The 19,751-nt window shown below is 39.6% G+C and overlaps 1 protein-coding gene across 4 annotated transcripts in view; it reads left to right on the forward strand.

Annotated features, from left to right (window-relative positions):
* The window catches only part of NR6A1 (nuclear receptor subfamily 6 group A member 1), a 254,770-nt gene that overhangs the window by 50,852 nt on the left and 184,167 nt on the right, over window positions 1–19,751 (forward strand). For 2 of the 4 annotated variants that reach the window (XM_077968050.1, XM_077968051.1), the window contains exon 3: window positions 1,857–1,901. The exons of the other annotated variants lie outside the window; for them this stretch is intronic. In XM_077968050.1, coding sequence (XP_077824176.1) covers window positions 1,857–1,901 — 45 coding nt within the window. The remainder of the gene's footprint in view (window positions 1–1,856; window positions 1,902–19,751) is intronic. 4 annotated transcript variants of the gene reach the window in all.

A 19,751-nucleotide genomic window follows, 5' to 3' on the forward strand; every position in this document is an offset into this window, starting at 1 on the left:
ATTAGGCTTCCCAGAGTGCTGAGATTACAGGTGTGAGCCACGGCGCTCAGCCCGCTGCCTTCTTTAAATGAGCATGTACTCTCAGGTTTTCACAGAACGTTGGTAGCCTCCTTTACCCATTTATGTTTCCTGCTCGTCTTCTATGTAGGCATTTGAGTTTTCAGCTCCTACATTAAATAATTATAATTTTTAGGGATGATGAGAGGGTGGGAAAATGGGAACTCTTAAAAATGTAATCTAATATCTATCAAAACTGATAATGTGCAGGTTATTTTTGCAGACTTGACAGTTTAAAATTTAAAAATATAAAATTTAAAATTATAGGCCAGGCGAGGTGGCTCACTCCTTTCATCCCAGCACTTTGTAGATCCCTTGAGCCCAGGTGTTTGAGACCAGCCTGGGCAACATGGCAAAACCTCATCTCTACAAAATATATACATAAATTAGCTGGGTGTGGTGGCACATGCCTGTAGTCCCAGCTACTTGGGAGGATCACTTGAGCCTGGGAAGTCGAGACTACAGTGAGTTGTGATCACACCACTGCACTCCAGCCTGGGCAACAGAGTGAAACCCTGTCTCCACCCTCCCCCTGACAAAAGAAAATTTAGATTTAACAATTCATATGTCTAAGAATTTATCCTAAATACTTGACAGTTATGAAAAATGTATGTTTACAGATGTTTCTTTTAGCATTTATAATAGTAAAAAAATGGGATAACTAGGCGTGCTGGTGCATGGCTGTCATCCCAGCTACTGGGGATGCTGAGGTAGGAGGATCGCTTGAGCCCAGGAGGCGGAGGCTGCAGTGAGCCAAGATCGCGCCACTGTACTCCAGCCTGGGCAGCAGAACGAGACCCTGTCTTTAAAAAAAAAAAAAAAAAAAGTTACAATTTAAGTTTAATAGGGGATTCGATAAATGGATTGTGGTTATTCATGCAGTAGGATGCTGTAGACTTAGGAGAAGGCAAATTTTTAGTCTGGAGGGTGATACAATGTTAATAGTGGTGTTTTTGGGAAAATGAGATTACAGGATATCTTTCATTATCTCTGAGTTTTCTGTTTTTAAGAACATTGCATTATTAAGAAAAAAGACATGCATTTAAAAAATTCTCTCTCATTTTAGCTGCCAAATTTCCATGGCTATTCTGCCAAATTAAGCCACATAGGTTCTGGCTTCCACTTAAAGTACAGATTTTACATTCAGAATTCTCTTGTCTTGAAATTATTCTAGGGAAGAGGGGGGGAATCAGAGTCCTCAAGTATCAGGAACCATCTTTGAAGCCTAAGAATAAAGTAAAAGCCTTCTACAGCATTTTCAGGCTGCAACCCTGCTTCCATTCACTAGTAAAGCCATCAGAATTTGCCTCCTTTTCAGTGTCAGGCCTGAGGCTTGAGCCAGCACTATTGACAATGGAGGGAGCTTCTCATATAAATTGGGCTATCCTGACAGTTGCAGGGATACCTGCTGAAAGTGACCCTAATGAAATGCATGGGTGTGTGGTACAGTGGAAAAAACATGAATGAAAATTCACATCCTGGCCTTCCTGCTTTCCTGCTGAGTAGCATAGGCAACGTGTGAAGCTCAGTTTGTTCATCTTTGAAACAGTAGTCATTCTTGTTAAATGTTGTTTTAAAAAATAAGTGAGATAACATATATGAATTGCCCAGCAGTTAGCTGCTCTAGTCATGCATGTTTCGAACTCTGTGGAAATACAAGATAAAAGGTTTCTAATTTCTTTTTGTTAATATTTGATGAGCATTTACTGTATGTTAATGACTTTAAAACATTTATCTCATTTACTCTTCCTGGCAGCTGTGCAAGGTTATTCTCAACTCTTGTTCTCCCCATTTTACAGATGAGGAAACTGACAGTTTAACACTTGGCCAAGGTCACACAGCTGGTAAGTGGCAGAGATGAACCCTGTGTGATCCCAAAGCCCATGTCCTTTTTATCTTTTTAAAATTGAGTTGTGACTTACATGCAATGAAATGCACAGATCTAAAGTGTTAAGTTTAAGCATTTTTATAAATGTGTGCATCCTAGTAATCCACATTCCATCAAGATACAGAACATTTCCATCCCTTCAGAAAATTCCCTTTTACTTTTCCCAGTCCATCCCACTACTCTACCCCAAAAAGCAGTAACTTCTGGTTTCCATCATGATAGATTAGTTTTGCCTGTTTTCTAAAATGTCACGTGTATACAATCTTACAATATGTGCTCTTTTATGCTTGTTTTAGCATGATATTTGAGACTCATCCATGTGTTGCTGGTGTTAGTAGTTCATTTCTTTATATCGTTGAAGAGTATTCCTTGACTGTACCATAGTTTATTTACCTGTTGATACCTGGGCTGCTTCTAATTTTTGGTTATTATGAATAAAGCAGCTATAAAGTTTCTTGTATAAGGATTTATGGACCTGTGTTTTTATTTCTCTTAGTCGTACATCTAGGAATTATTGGGTCATGTGGTATATGTTAAACTTTTTATGAAATTTCCGAATATATTTCCAAAATGTTCATACATCTTAGTTCCAGTAGTATATGAGTTTCAGTTCCACATCTTTGCAAGCATTTGTTATTGCTAGTTTTTGAAATTTTAGTCACTCTAGCGAGCATTGTATTAGGATTGATGTGGTTTTAACTCGCATTTCTTGATGACTAGTAATATTGGTCACATTTTCATGTACTTATTGATCATTCATGTGTCGTCTCTTAAAAGTGTTCAGATCTTTTGGTAAATTCATGTGGCTGGGCACGGTGGCTCACGCCTGTAATACCAGCACTTTGAGAGGCCAAGGCAGATGGATTGCTTGAGCCCAGGAGTTCGAGACCAGTGTGGGCAAGGCAACATGGCGAAACCCCGTTTCTACTAAAAATACAAAAATTAGCTGGGTGTGGTGGTGCATGCCTGTAATCCCAGCTACTCGGGAGGCTGTGGCACAAGAGTTGCTTGAAGCTGAAAGGTGGAGGTTGCAGTGAGCCAAGATTGCACCACTGCACTGCAGCCTGGGTGACAGAACAGGACTCAGTCTCAAAAAAAAAAAAAAAAAAAGAAAAGAAAAATTCATGTGTTTTGTTCAACTATTGAGTGGTGGGTGTTTGTTTTCTACTTATAAGTACATCAGATATGTGTTGTAAATATTTTCTCCTAGTCTATGACTCTTTTTTACTTTTTAACATGTTTTGTGAGGAACAGAGCTATAAAATTTTTATGAAGTCCAATTTATTAATTTATGATTAACATTTTCTATGCCCTCTCTAAATCTTGGCCTAAACTGAGATTGCAGAGATATGCTATGTTTTCTACTAGAAACAGTATGATTTTAGCTTTTACATTTATATCTATAATCTATCTCAAATTTGTTTTTTCTATATTATGAGGTAGGAATCAAAGTCTTTTTAATATGAATATTCATTTGTTTGGCACCATTTGTTGAAAAGGCTTTCTTCATTGCATTTTATTTTTTTTAGACAGGGCCGCACTCTGCTGCCCAGGCTGGAGTACAGTAGCATGACCATGGCTCACTGCAGCCTCCTCTTCCTGGGGCCCAAACAGTCCTCCTGCCTCAGCCTCCCAAGTAGCTGGGACCACAGGTGCGCAACCACCATGCCAGGCTAGGTTTTAAATTTTTGGGAGAGACGGGGTTTCACTTTGATGGTCAGGCTGGTCTTGAACACCTGGCCTCAAGTAATCCTTCCGCCTCAGCCTCCCAAAGTGTTGGGATTTTAGGCATGAGCCACTGCCCCTAGCTGTTGAATATTTTGATGCTCTTGCTGAAAAATAATTGAGAGTCTATTTATAGGCCCTGTATTCTCTTCTATTAATCTTTTTACCTTTTCACAAATACCATAGTGTCTTGATTACTATAACTTTATAATAGATCTTGAAATCAGATAGAAGTAGTCCTCCAACTCCATTCTTCTTTTTCAAAGTTGTTTTGGATATTTGGCTATTGTTTAACAAAAAAACTTGCTGAGATTTTGATTGAATTGCATTGACTCTATCCATCTGGGAAGAGTGATCAACTTAATAATATTGGGTCTCTTTTAAATTTTTTTAAGTTTTTTTTTTTTTTTTTTTTTTTTTTTTTTTTTTTAAGAGACTAGGTCTCGCTCTGTTACTGAGGCTGGAGTACAGTGGTGCAATCCATAGTTCACTGCAGCCTCAAACTGCTGGTCTCAAGGGATCCCTTGGCCTAGTCTCCAGAGTAGGTGGGACTATAGGTACTCACCACTACACCCGGCCAATTTTCTAAAAAAAAATATGTATATATTTTTGTAGAGACAGTGTCCAGGCTGGTCTTAAACCTAGGACCTAAGCTACCCTCTCACCTCAGCCTCCCAAAGCACTGGGTTTACAGGTGTGAGCCACCATACCTAGTCAATAATATTGAGTCTTGGGTCTTCTTTTTTTTTTTCTGAGACAGAGTCTCACTTTGTCCCCAGGCTGGAGTGCAGTGGTGTGGTCTTGGCTCACTGCAACCTCTGCCTCCCGGGTTCAAGTGATTCCCCTGCCTCAGCCTCCCGAGTAACTGGGACTACAGGTGTGCGCCACAACACCCAGCTAATTTTTGTATTTTTACTAGAGATGGGGTTTCACCATGTTGGTCAGGATGGCGTCGATCTCCTGACCTTGTGATCCGCTCGCCTCGGCCTACCAAAGTGCTGGGATTACAGGCATGAGTCATCGCACCCAGCCAATGTTGAGTCTTCTAATCCATGAAGTCAGTGTATCTTTCTCCTTATTTAGGTCATCTTTCTTTTTTCTTGTTAATGTTTTAAAAAGTTTAGTGTTGAGATCTTATACATCTTTATCCTTAATATTTTGTTTTTTAATGTTATAGTAAATGGTATTATTTTTAAATTTTATTTTCCAATTGTTGCTAGTATATATAAATGCAGTTGATTTTTATGTATTGAGTTTGTATCTTGTGACATTGTTAAATTTGTTTGCTAGTTCTAGTAACTTTTAAAAATAAATTTCTTGGGACTTTTTATGTGTACATCTGTGAATAAAGACAGTTTACTTCTTCCTTTTTGATGTTTATGACTTATTTATTTTTCTATTGCACTGGCTAAGATTTCCAGTACAGTGATTGATAGAATGATGTTCTTGCCTTATTCTTAATCTTAGGAGGAAGAAGTTCAATTTCAGTATCAAGTATGATGACACCTCTATTGGGCTTTCTTTTTTTTTTTAGGGTTGTGGTAAAATATACGTGACATAACATTTACCATCTTAACCATATTTAAATGTGCTTATCAGTGGCATTAAGTACATTCACACTGGTTGTGCAACCATCACCAGCATCCATCCACATAACTCTTCTAATATTGCAAAACTGAAGCTCTATACCCATTAACAATAACTACCCATTCTCCCCTGCTCCTGGTAACCACCATTCTACTTTTTGTCTCTGAATTTGTCTACTCTAGGTACCTCATTTAAGTGAAATCATACAGTTTCGTCCTTTTGTAACTGGATTATTTCCCTTAGCATAATGTGCTTAAAGTTTATCTATGTTGTATAGTGTTAGAATTTCCTTCATTTTTGAGGCTGAATAAGATTCCATTGTATGTATATACCACATTTTGTTGATCCATTCACCTGTTGTTGAACACTTGGGTTGCTTTCACCTTTTGGTTATTGTGAATAATGGTATAAACATGAGTATACATGGTTGTCTCTCTTCAAGCCCCTACTTTTAATTCTTTGGGGTATATACCTGGAGGTGGAATTGCTGGACCCTATGGTAATTCTGTTTTAAAATTTTCAGGAATCACCATACTGTTTTCCATAGCTGCCGCACCACTTTACATTCTCATCAGCAGTGCTCTAGGGTTCCAATTTCTCCACATCCTCGCCAACACTTATTTACTGTGTTTTTGATAGTAACTCTCCTAATGGTTGTGAGACAGTATCTCATTGTGGCTTTGATTTGCGTTTCCCTAATGATTAGTGATATTGAGCATCTTTTCACGTGCTTATTGACCTTTTGTGTGTCTTCTTTGGAGAAATGTTTGTTGAGGTCTTTTGCCTATTTAATTGGATTCTTTATGGTTTTTGTTTTAGTTGTACGGGTTCTTTCTATATTCTGTATATTAATCCCTTAACAGATACATGATTTGCAAATATTTTCATCCATTCTGCAGATTCCTTTTTCATTCCGTTGTGTCCTTTGATGCATAGAAGTTTTACATTTTCATGTTATCGAGTAATTTTTTCTTTTGTTGCCTGTGCTTTTTGTGTTATATCCAATAAACCATTGCCAAATCCAGTGTCATGAAGCTATCTCCCTGTTTTTTTTTTTTCTCCAAGTTTTATAGTTTTAGGGCTTATGTTTAAGTCTTTGATCCATTTTGAGTTAATTTTTGTGTATGATGTAAAGGTAAAGGCCAGCTTCATTTTTTCTCATGTGGATATTATTTTATCAGTACCATGTGACTATTCTTTCTGCATTGAGTGGTCTTGTAACGTTCACAAAAATTGTTTGACCATATAAGGGTTTAGTACTGGGCTCCATATTTTATTCCATTGGTCTTTGTCTGTCATGTTAATAACAGACTGTTTTGATTACTGTGACTTTGTAGTAAATTTTGAAATCGGGAAGCTATAGGGTTTTTGTAGATGCCTTTTATCAGCTTGAGAAAATGCTGTTCCTAGTCTGCTAAGAGTTTTTTTTTAATCACAAGTGGTGTTATTTTCAGATTAATAATTACTAATCTGTAAATAGGTTACTTTTTTTTTTTTTTTTTTGAGACAGAGTCTCGCTCTGTCGCCCAGGCTGGAGTGCAGTGGCCGGATCTCAGCTCACTGCAAGCTCCGCCTCCCGGGTTCATGCCATTCTTCTGCCTCAGCCTCTCGAGTAGCTGGGACTACAGGCGCCCGCCACCACATCCAGCTAATTTTTTTGTATTTTTAGTAGAGACGGGGTTTCACTGGGTTAGCCGGGATGGTCTCGATCTCCTGACCTTGTGATCTGCCCATCTCAGCCTCTCAAAGTGCTGGGATTACAGGCTTGAGCCACCGTGCCTGGCCAATAAGTTACATTTTAATACTAATTCTACATCTAGATTGTTTAGACTTACTATGGTGAATTACACTGATTGAATTTTGAAACTCATGCTAGCCTTTTAATCCTGAAATAGACCTCATGTGGTCAGTGATGTATTATAATTTTCAAATGTTGCTGAATTCAACTTGGTAATATTTTGTTAATGGATTTTTGTGATTATGTGTAGAAGAGCCAAAACCTGTGTTTTAATCTTGGTGCCATACTGCCTCCAAAAGACTGTTTTGTTTTGTTTTTTTTGAGACAGGGTCTTGTTCTGTCGCCCAGGCTGGAGTGCAGTGGCGTGATCTTGGCTCACTGTATCCTTCGCCTCCCAGGTTCAGGCGATTCTTGTGCCTTAGCCTCCTGAGTAGCTGGGACTACAGGTGCGTGCCACCTACCCGGCTAATTTTTATATTTTTGTAGAGAAGGGGTTTTGCCTTGTTGACCAGGCTGGTCTCCAATTCCTGGCCTCAAGTGGTCCACCTGCCTCGGCTTCTCAAAGTGCTGGGATTACAGGTGTGAGCCATTATACCCGGCCTCCAGAAGACTTTCCTTTTTCCTTAATTTGTCATTTTGGGCATATTCCCTTTTATTTGTTGAATCTGCATTAGTTTAATTTTTTGTGTAGTCATAAACCAACTAATAGGCTTTCTAGATAGGTGTTAAGAGCTCTCTCCTCCTCCTTCAGTTTTTTAAGTCTCCATCTAGTGGTCTGTTCTGGAAGCACAGAGGTGAGAACCTGTGTTAATGTATTGGTGGGTATGCCAGTTTAGTCCATTAGGTGGCAACAGGCCCTAACCGAAGAGGGAAGAGCACTCGGACTGAAAAATAGAAAACCCGTGCTTGCAAAACTCAGAACAAGATTTTCTAGTACAGCTAGGCTTCAAAATCTTGGAGAAGGAAGTTGTACCTTTAGGTCATTCTAAGAGCATGTACGAAACTCTAAAAATACATGGGGCCTATAGTCCCAGCTCCTCAGGAGGCTGAGGCAAGAGGATTGCTTGAGCTGCAGAGTTCAAGACCAGCCTGGGCAGCATAGTGAGACTCTGTATCTCTTAACAATAAACTCACATGGGAATTCATTTTCCTGTTTCACTTCCCTTGCCTCTCAAGCTTCAAAATCTTGACTTACTCAGTGGGTATCCAGTGGTCACTTTTCTTTGAATATTGGTGGTAGGAGGTAATAGGGACAGAGGGTTAAAGTAGTAGAGTAGACCCTTAATGCAAGGGGATCTGAGTTTGGGGATGGGGTGAGAAGGATGTGCCTGAAACCCACTTTATTAATGATAAAAAGAAGAAATCTACTTGCAGAGAGATTTCAGGGAAAGGCATTAATGGTTTCTAGCTGTTTTTGGTTCTGATACTCCATTTCTTGGGCATGGAGAAAGGAGTGTTTACGAATGTTGTCTAAGATGTGGGCCTTTTTTTTTGTTTTTGTTTTTTTTTAATAAAAATGGAGATAGGAGAACAGATTTTCTTTGGCAAGGAATTGTTTAAGGCAGTGATGAAGGAAGAAGATCAGTTAAAGGGGTGTGAGATTCCATGAAGCGGTGGATAGAATTTATAGGGCTGTGAAAATTAAGATAATGTTTGGGAAAGACCACTAGGTAAACAGTGTGACCTGGCAGGCTAGACTAGATTGCTTGCTTATGGCAAAGATGCCAGCTTTTTCTTTTTTTTTAAACCTTAGCTGACTTAGGCATGTAAAAATCTACTTAACTTGTATGTTCCTGCTTTCCAGTTTATAATAATTCATAATTCATTGGCAATGGACTATTATGTACAAATAGGTTTGGAGTAAGGATTATAGATGTGCTCTAATAATTGGTTATGGTTCATATTTGAAACATGACATATGCATGTCAAGATTTAATTACTGGAAAATTTCAAAATAAGGATACTGTCAATGTAATACCTATCATTATGTACCGCATGTATCAAACTAACTTGAAAATGATGATGCCAAATGAACTGTAATTGTAGAGTAAAGCAAAAATAGCAGCAGTTGAAAACTACCACTAATTTCCTCAACAGTGATAATGGAGTTCTTCTAAGAACTGTAAGATTTCCAGCTGATCTTATGTGTGTATTTGGGGAAAGATCTTTGCAACTTTTCCACCCATTTTTGGCAACTAGGCTTAGTAGAATACAAGAGTCTCAGTTTATAAACATTGAATTGTATTAATAGTCACTTAACAAGTTACTTGTAGCTTTTAATCATAGGCAGGAATAAACTGAACACCAGTCACTCATAAGATGGATGAATGTTGGATTAATTCACCAGGAAGATCCTTTATACCTTGAGAATCATGGGGCTAAGAGGTTGGGAAGGAGGAAGACAAGGTAGAAAAATAGGCTCAGGCTCAGGCTCATTGCAGTGGACCTTTAATGCTAAATGTGAAGTAGAAAGGGAGTGTTTTTTCTGTGACTTAAAGCAAAACCTCAACATTGTGTGTGTGTGTGTGTGTTTCATTGTGTATTCACAGGTGTTTATAATAGCTCTGATACAGTTGGTGGGATTACTACGTGTGATCAGTCCTATTGACAGAATTATTATTTGTGACTTTTAATACCAAATGATTTTTTTTAGGAATTGTTTTTCTGTTACACTGAATGGAGAAGTTCTGTGTAATTGAGAAGGAAATAAAGTCCTTCATGTAATGATTTTGTGCAGAGACTTTTGTTGACTTGTTTCGTGTCTGATCATTTGGCCCCTCAGTTGTCCAGCATAACTAAGATGCAGTAAAAACCCAGGTCCTAAACTTCATTTTCCATTTTCATCAATATAATGTTAATTATGGGATTGAGTGATTCTGTTTTCTCTGGAGTAGTTTAATGGGAAGGAACACTCTCAAGCTAGTTTAAAATAGGGACGTTGTTAGAAAGTACTGGGGTTTCTTTTTTTTTGTTTTTTTTCGAGATGGAATCTCACTTTGTTGCTCAGGCTGGAGTGCAGTGGCATGATCTTGGCTCACTGCAACCTCTGCTTCCTGGGTTCAGGCGAGGTTCAAGTGATTTTCCTGCCTCAGCCTCATGAGTAGCTGGGATTATAGGTGCCTGCCACCTTGCCCAGCTGATTTTTTTGTATTTTTAGTAGAGACAGGCTTTCGCCATGTTGGTCAGGCTGGTCTCGAACTCCTAACCTCAAGTGATCTGCCCGCCTCGGCCTCTCGAAGTGCTGGGATTACAGGTATGAGCCAACCCACCCAGTGCAAAAGTACTGGTTTTCTCTTGGGGCTCCGTGGCAGAGCATGCAATTGAATTTCATGAAGAACCAAGACCAGGATTTCTTTTCCATCTCCCTGTGGCTATGTGGAGTCTCATTTCTGCTTTTTCTGGTGCCTCTGGTTGATAACTTCTCCTTTACACTTATATTCCTCGCTTCTGTATCCATAATGGAAAATGGCTGCTCCTCCCCTCCCCTGGCATGTCGCATAGCCTTCTAGCACCCGTGCTTGACACAGACAGACTAAAGTATTTGTGTTCAAATTGTAAACACTTAGGAAAGAATATAAGCCCAGATTGGATCAGGTGTCCATTTGTTCTTTCAGGGGCTATGGTAAATTGACTATTCAGTAGAAGCTGTAGAAACATTCTAAGGAGAATATAAATAGAACAGAGAAATTATCTGACATGATTGCTTTAGTCAGGAAACATGCAGGATGGAGATTATGGAAACTGACTATGGAATCTGGTATTTGAGCCAGGACAATGAGCAGGCAGGGAAAACTCAGGGGCATAGATTAATGGATTAATGGATTAATTAGGAATTATTTGCTAGGCCTGAGATGTGAGAGGATGGGGATCTGATAAAGGCAGTGAGAATCAAGGTATTAATTGATGCTTAACATTTGGCAAGTAGAAGAGAGATATATTCAGGTCACGCAGTTACTGGCTGTGGGTATAAGCATTAAGACCCAGAGCTCTTGGTCTTGGAATGCTAATGACCAGATGAACTGAGAGTTAAGACCTGGGCCAGTGGGAAAGGGACCCATGATAGACATCAAGGCATACTGATGGGCTTAATCATAGTGACCAAGGCCAGCTGTAACACTTGGTGTACTACTTTGCCTGGGACCTATTTGAGTGCCTAACTGGTGACAAAGTCTGAGATTGTGTACTTTTGCCCTAGTCATGATTGGCCCTGGGGCTTGTCCACCTTAATATATACACATGGAAGGCACTAAAGACTCCAGTAGTTATGGCTTTTGGGAAGAGAGAACTGAAAATAACTCTTTACTATTTACAGTTTTGGGCTGTTGCTTTCTGGAACTGAAAATGATTCCATAATCCAAGGATGAGTTTATACCTCTGCCTCCCTCTAGAAGTTTTCCCTCCTAAGTGAAATTTTGACATTAAGTTATATTTAAGGAGTTTGGGTGCCTTCAAAAACAACAAAGGCTTAAAACAAATTGAGAAACATTTATTCATGAAAACCACCGAACTTGGGATAAGAACAGCATGAGTTTTGTCTTGTTGCCTGGGCCTGTTCCTATTTCTGCCAGCCCTGACAGGGCAGTCGTTCAGCCAGGGTGGGGCAGGCCATGAAAACCAGTAGCTTTACAACTGCTGCAGGAGGGAGCTTTCTTGATTTGGAGTGTTGTCAGTTAAATGTGATGATCTTGGTGGCACGTGAAACAGAGAGGGCCAGCAAATGTGCTACTCTGAGGTTACAGTTCTGTTTAGGATAAACAGTGGGCCAGCAGACTAACCAGGACTTTAACAAGAAGGTCTGGTAGGTGAGAGAGTTTCAGGGGGCTTGATAAGCTCTCCAAATATCCTGGGTTGATTGGAGTGTTTATGCACATCAGAAACCCATGTGAGCCCAAACCACCACACATCCCTGACCAATGCAAAGATGCGTGGGAAAGCCCAGCAAAAAGTAAAAACTGGAACAGACATGAAGGCCTGAAGTGTGAGTGTGCTTCCCTTATCCTGACCATAGTTGCATCAGCAGGTAGTGAAAGAGCTCAAGGTGGTTCATTACCATCTCTGACCAATCTTTAATGGAGTAGGAAGCTATACAGTTAGAGGGGGGGTATCTCCTGCAAGTCAGGCTTCAAAATAAAAAAGGTGGGGGAAAAACCCTGAGCCATCAGGAACTACACATTGCAGAGGAGACAGACTTCATGGTTTAGTCCAGGAAAGTTAGTAAACAAACAAAAAAAACAACTCATCATCATCACAAGCCTTAGTGGGGGAAAAGTCAGAATCCAGAGTTGCCAAAAGCACATAGTCTTAAATGTTCAGTATCACAACAAAAATTAAAAGACATGCAGAGAAACAAAGTTTGACCCATACTCAGGGGGAAAAAAAAAAAAAACACAGTAGAAACTGTCTCTGAGTGATCCTAAATGTTGGATCTAGCACACATAAAACTTCAGTGCAACTGTTATAGATATTCCAAAGAAATAAAGGGAACAACTTTTAAAGAATTGAAAGAGAAAGTATGAAGACAGTGATGTAGGACATAGAGAATTTCAGTAGAGAAATTATAAGAAAGAATAGAAATGGAAGTACTGGACTGGAGTTGAAAAGTATAACTAAATGAAAAATTAAGTAGGGACTCGACAGCCAGTTTGAGGTGATGAAAGAATTGGTGAACTTGTAGATAGATCAATTAAAAATATTCAATATGAAGAATAGAGAAAAAAGATTGAGGAAAAAGGAACAGAACCTCTGAGATCTGTGGGACATTAAGTGTGTATGTAATGAGACTCATGGGAGGAAAAGAATAAGAGAAAGGGGCAGGAAAATATTAGAAGAAATAATGGCAAAAACTTTCTGAATCTGATGATAAACATTAGTCTACAGATTTAAGAAGCCTAATAAACGCCAAGTATGATAAACACATGTCAGAGTCAAAATGTTGAAAGATGAGGACAAGGAGAAAACCTTCAAAGCGATGAGAAAAAAAATGATTAATTATAGTTAAGGAAAAACAATAGGCTTTGTGGCTGACTTCTCATCAAAAGCAATGGATGCCTGAAGGCAATGGGATGACATTCTAAGTGTGGAAAGAAAACAAAATTGTTGGGCGGGCATGGTGGCTTATGCCCGTAATCCCAGCACTTTGGGAGGCTGAGGCGAGTGGATCTCGAGGTCGGGAGATCAAGACCATCCTGGACAACATGGTGAAACCCAGTCTCTACTAAAAATACAAAAGTTAGCTGGCGTGGTGGCGCGTGTCCGTAATCCCAGCTGCTCATGTCAGGAGAGGCTGAGGCAGGAGAATCGCTTGAACCAGGGAGTCAGAGGTTGCAGTGAGCCAAGATCGGGCCACTGCATTCCAGCCTGGTGACCGGGCGAGACTCTGTCTCAAAAAAAACAAAAACAAAAATAATTTAAGAATTCTATATCCAGCAAAACTGTTCTTCAAAAATGAAGACAAAATAAAGACTTCCACATTAAAAAGACAGAATTTATTGTGAGTGGACCTGCCTTAAAATATTAAAGGAAATTCTTCAAGCTGAAAGGGAGTGATACCAGATGGTAACTCAAATCCATAAGAAGAAATGATGAACACTGGAAATAGTAAATATGTCTGTATGTTTTTTCTTCTCTTAATTTTTTAAAAAGACAAGATTATATAGAGCAAGGATTATACCATTTTATTACTAAGTTATAACATATATGGCAATAATAGAAAGGAGGGGATGGATAGGAGATATGTTGGATCAAGTTTCTGTATTTCCTGGAACTAAATTAGACTGTCATAAGTAAAGATGCATGTTGTGAGGCCTAGAGCAACCACTAAGTAAACAGCAAAATATGTGTAGTTAAAAAAAAATCAGGCCGGGCGTGGTGGCTTAAGCCTGTAATCCTAGCACTTTGGGAGGCCAAGGCAGGTAGATCACCTGAGGTCAGGAGTTTAAGACCAGCCTGGCCAACATGGTGAAACATTGTCTCTACTGAAAATACAAAAATTAGCCAGGTGTGGTCTCGGGCGCCTGTAATCCCAGCTACTTGGGAGGCTGAGGCAGGAGAATCACTTGAACTTGGGAGGCAGAGGTTGCAGTGAGCCAAGATCATGCCACTGCACTCCAGCCTGGGCAACAGAGTGAGACTCCCTCTCCAAAAAAAAAAAAAAAAAAAAATCAATGGGGATTGGAATGGTGTACCCTAAAACATACTTCACACGAAAGATGATACAGTAAAAGCAGAGGTTAAGAAAAAGACAAAAATAGCAAAATGGCACACGTAAGTCCAGCCACATCAACAGTTATATTAAATGTGAATGTACCATCTATTCAAAAGGTGGAGATGGTTAGCCTGAATAAAAAGGCAAAACACAGCTCTGTGCTGTCAGTTCAATAATGGACATACCTTAGATTTAAAGACACAAATAGGTTGAAAGTAAAAGTGACATCATGCAAATAGGAGAGCTGTATTAATGTCAGACAGTTTAAACAAGAAATATCACTAGAGACAGGGACATACTGTAATGACAAAAAGGGTAATACATGAGAAAAAGATAATTATAAAAATATAACAAGAGACCACCAAAATACATGAAGCAAAAACTGACAGAAGTTAAAGGAGAAATAGACTATGTAACAGTAGTAACTGTAGATTTTAATTTCCAACTTTCAATAATAGAATAATTAGCAATAATTGATAGGAAATTAGCAAGAATATAAAAGACTTCATCAGCACTATCAGTGAACTTGACAGAACTCATTTATTGAACACTTTATGCAAAATACACAAAGGTTAAATAAGAGATTCTTAACAGAAATCTGGTATCTCCAAATATTTGAAATTAAACAACATACATATAAATAATAGAGCGAAGAAGAAATTCCAAGGCAAATTTTAACTTTCAGCTAGGCCAGGCACAGTGGCTCATGCCTATAATCCCAGCACTTTGGGAGGCCAAGGTGGGCGGATCACTTGAACCCAGGAGTTTGAGATCAGCCTGGGCAACATGGCGAAACCCTATCTCCAAAAACATACCAAAAATTCGCCAGGTGTGCTGGCATGCGCTTGTGGTCCCAGCTACTCAGGAGGTTGGGGTGGGTGGATCTCCTGAGCCTGGGAGGTCGAGTCTGCAGTGAGCCTTAATTGAGCCACTGTACTCAGCCTAGGTAATAGAGTGAGACCCTGTCTTCCCACCTCTCACACATTTTTTTTTTAACTAAATGAAAATGCAACATATCAAAATTTATGAAATGTAGCTGAAGCTATGCTTAGAGGAAGATTTACAGCTTTCATAATGCCTGGATATTTGAAAAGGAAAGGCTTAAAGCACTAACGTAAGCATCCATTGTAAGAAACTAGATAAAAAGCAAACTAATCCGAAGTAGCTGGATGCAGAGGTGTGTGTTTCTTGGGAGGCTGAGGTGGGAGGATTGCTTGAGCCCAGTAGTTTGAGGCTGCAGTGAGCTATGATTGCATCACTGTATTCCAGCCTGGACAACAGAGTGAGACCCTGTCTCTGAAAAACAACAGCAACAAACATCTGAAGCAAGTAGAAGGAAGGAAATAATAAAGATTAGAATGGAAAACAGTGAAATGGAAAGCAGAAAGCCAGTTGAGAAAAATCAGTGGAACTAAAGTTGGTCCACTGAAAAGATCAACAGATTTGATAAACACCTACCAAGACTAAGAAAATAAAGACAACACAAATTACCAAAGTCAGGAATGAAAGGACATTATTACCCTACAGAAATTGAAAGGATTATAAGGGATTTGCCATGAACAACTTTGTCTCACCAAATTAGACAACTTAGATGAAATGGACAAATTCTTAGAAAAATACAGATGATCAAAATGGACTCCAGAGGAAATAGAAAATGAGACCTTATAACAGTTAAAATGAATTAGTAATTAAAAATCTTCCTGTACAGAGAAGCCTAGGCCCAGATGTCTCCACTGGTGGATTCTATCAGACACTTAAAGCAGCAGGCTAGGTGCAGTGGCTTACTTAATGATGTACACCTTTAGTCCCAGCTACTTGGGAGGCTGAAGTGGCATGAGCCCAGGAGTTCAAGGATAGCCTGAGCAAGACCCTCATCTTAAAAAAAAAAAAAAAAAAAAAAAAGCAATAATACGAATCCTCTACAAACTCCTTTAGAAAACAGAAGAGGAGGAAACACTTGAGAACTCATTCTATGAGCACAGTATTATCCTGGTAACCCAACAAGGATACCACAAGAAACTTGCAGACTAGTAGCCCTTTACGAACACAGTTGTAAAAATCTTTTAACAAAATATTAGCAAACCACATTCAGCAATATAGAATAATGTATTATATACCATGACCAAATGGGATTTAATTCAGGAATACAGGCTTATATTAACACATAAAAATTAATACAGTATACCAAGTGTAGACAAACATTCCATTAAAAGGTAGGACGGGCTGGCCACAGTGGCTCACGCTGGTAATACCAGCACTTTGGGAGGCTGAGGTCGGAGGATTGCTTGAGGCCAGGAGTTCAGGACCAGCCTGGGTAACATAGTGAGATCCTGTTACAAGAGAAAAAAACAAAACCCTGGACATAGTGGCATGTGCCTTTAGTCCTAGCTACTTAGGAGGTCGAGGTGGGATGATCACTTGAGCCCAGGAGATTGAGAATGCAGTATGCAATGATTGTGCCACTACACTCCAGCCGGGGTGACAGAGCAAGATCCTGTCTCAAAACAAACAAACGTGTGGCCATATATGGTGGCTCACGCCTGTAATCTCAGCACTTTGGGAGGCTGAGGTGGGTGGATCAATTGAGGTCAGGAATTCGAGACCAGCTTGACCAACATGGTGAAACGCTGTTTCTACTAAAAATACAAAAATTAGCTGGGCATGGTTGTGTTGGCCTGTAATTTCAGCTACTCAGGAGGCTGAGGCAGGAGAATCACTCGAGCCCAAGAGGCGGAGGTTGCAGTGAACTGAGATTGTACCACTGCACTCCAGCCTGGGTGACAGAGTGAGACACCATCTCAGGAAAAAAAAAATTGCCTATTCCTAGAAAAGGCAAAATTGTTTTGCATTGCTCTAAAGGAATGCCTGAGACTGGGTAATTTATGAAGAGGTGTATTTGACTTTTGGTTCTGCAGACTGTCCAAGGTATGGCACCAACATCTGGTTGGCTTCTGATGAGGCCGCAGGAAGCTTTTACTCATGGCAGTAGGTGAGGGGGGAAAAGGCACATCACATGGCAAAAGAAAGAGCAAGAGAGGAGGTGCCAGGTCCTGTAAACAACCAGCTGTTGTGTGAACTAATAAAACAAGGACTCACTCATTACTGAGGGGAGGGCACCAAGCCATTTATGAGGGATCCACCCTCATGACCCAACTACCTCCCATTAGGCCCCACCTGCGACATTGAGGGTCACATTTCAACATGAGATTTGGAGGGAACAGACATCCAAACTGTATCAGTGATAATTGCTCTAAGGATAGGCACTGGAACTGATTTGAGAATTCAGTCATAAATCCTTATGTATCACGTGGTCCTTTGATTTTTGACCAAGATGCCAAGGCAATTCAGTGGAGGAAATCACAGTTTTTTTTCCAGAAATGATGCTGGGAAAAGTGGATGTCTATATGCCAAAAATTTATCTCAAACCCTTTTTTACACTAGACACAAAAATTAACTCAGAGTGCACCATACACCTAAATCTAAGAGCTAAAACTACCAAATGTATCAAGCGTATCTTTGTGACCTTGGCTTAGGCAAAGACCTCTTAGATGTGACACCAGTGGCACAAGCCATAAAAGAAAAAAAATTGATGAATTGGCTTCATTAAAATGTAAAACTTTTGCTTTCAAAATACATTATTAAGAAAATGAGAAAACTTCAGATTGTGGGAAAATATTTGCAAATTATTGGGAGGCCGAGATGGGTGGATTGCTTGAGGCCAGGAGTTCAAAACCAACCTGGCCAACATAGTGAAACCCTACCTCTACTAAAAATGCAAAAAATTAGCCGGGTGTGGTGGCAGGTGCCTGTAATCCCAGCTACTCGGGAGGCTGAGGCAGGAGAATCGTGTGAACCCAGGCGGCAGAGGTTGCAGTGAGCTAAGATCGTGCCACTGCTTTGCAGCCTGGGCAACAAGAGCGAAACTCAGACTTAAAAAAAAAAAAAGAAAAAAAATCTGATAAAGGAGTTGTATCTAAAATATGTAAAGAACTCTTACAACTCAATAAGAAGACAACTCAATTTTTAGAAATTAACGAAAAATATCATGATTCCTCTTATGTGAGATTCCTAGAATAGGCAAAATTCATTGAGACAAAAGTAAAACAGAAGTTGCTAGGGGAAGTGGAAAATAAGTAGTTATTGTTTAATGGGTACAGAGTTCTTGTTTAGGATTATGAAAATGTTCTGGAAATGGATAGTGATGATGGTTGCACAACATTGTGAATTTAATGCCATTGAGTTATATACTTAAGTGATTAAAATGGTAAATTTTATATATACTTTACTATAACAAAAATAAATTTGAAAACATGGGTAAAAGAACATTTCATCACATGCAAAGGTGCTCTAAATTAGTCATTAGGGAGATGCAAATTAAAAATGGAATGTCCACTGTACACCCTCAGGAATAGCTATAATCAAAAAGACTGTCAAAGTATTCTAGAAAGTGTTAGAATGTGTAGAAACTAGAAATCTTCCCTGTTATAATGGTAATGTAAATCAATTGGAAATCAGTTTGGCAGTTCATTAAAAAGTTAAACTTACCATATGATCCAGCAATTCCACTCCTGGATATCCAAGAGAATTAAAAACATGTGTCCATCCAAGGACTATGTAGGCCAGGTGTGGTGGCTCATGCCTGTAATCTTAGCACTTTGGGAGGCCAGGGTGGGTGGGTCACCTGAGGTCAGGAGTTCGAGACCAGCCTGGCCAACATGGAGAAACCCCTTCTTTACTAAAAATACAAAAATTAGCTGGGTGCAGTGTGTGCCTGTAATCCTAGCTACTCAGGAGGCTGACGCAGGAGAATCGCTTGAGCCTGGGAGGTGGAGGTTACAGTGAGCTGAGATTGCACCATTGCATTCCAGCCTGAGCCACAGAGGGAGACCTTGTCTCAAAAAAAAAAACAAAACAAAACAAAACAAAACAAAAAAACCATGTAAATGTTTATTGGTGGCATTATTATAAATGTTCATAATAGCATTAATAATAGCCCAAACCTGGAAAAAATTCAAATGTCCACCAACTGGTGAATGGATAAACAAAATGTGGAATACCTATATAACGCAATGCTATTCAACAATAAAAAGGAATGAATTACCAATACATGCTACAACATGGATAAACCTAAACCTCATAATAAATGAAAAAAGCCAAACTCCACTGGGCGCGGTGGCTCACGTCTGTAATCCCAGCACTTTGGGAGACTTGAGGTCAGCAGTTTGAGACCAGCCTTGCCAACATGGTGAAACCCCATCTTTCCAAAAAAAAAAAAAAAAAAAAAAAAAAGCAAAAATTAGCCAGGCATGGTGGTGCGTGCCTGTAGTCCCAGCTACTCTGGAGGCTGAGGTGGGAGAATCGCTTGAACCTGGGAGGTGGAGGTTGCAGTGAGCCAAGATTGCACCACTGCACTCCAGCCTGGGCGACAGAGCAAGACCCCATCTCAAAAAAAAGCCAAACTTAAACGAGTACATGTTATATGATTTCTTCTATATGAAATGTCCAGAGGCTGGGCACAGTGACTCACGCCTGTAATCCTAGCACTTTGGGAG

This window comes from Macaca mulatta, chromosome 15, assembly GCF_049350105.2.
Source record: "Macaca mulatta isolate MMU2019108-1 chromosome 15, T2T-MMU8v2.0, whole genome shotgun sequence".
NCBI classification, from domain to species: Eukaryota; Metazoa; Chordata; class Mammalia; order Primates; family Cercopithecidae; genus Macaca; species Macaca mulatta.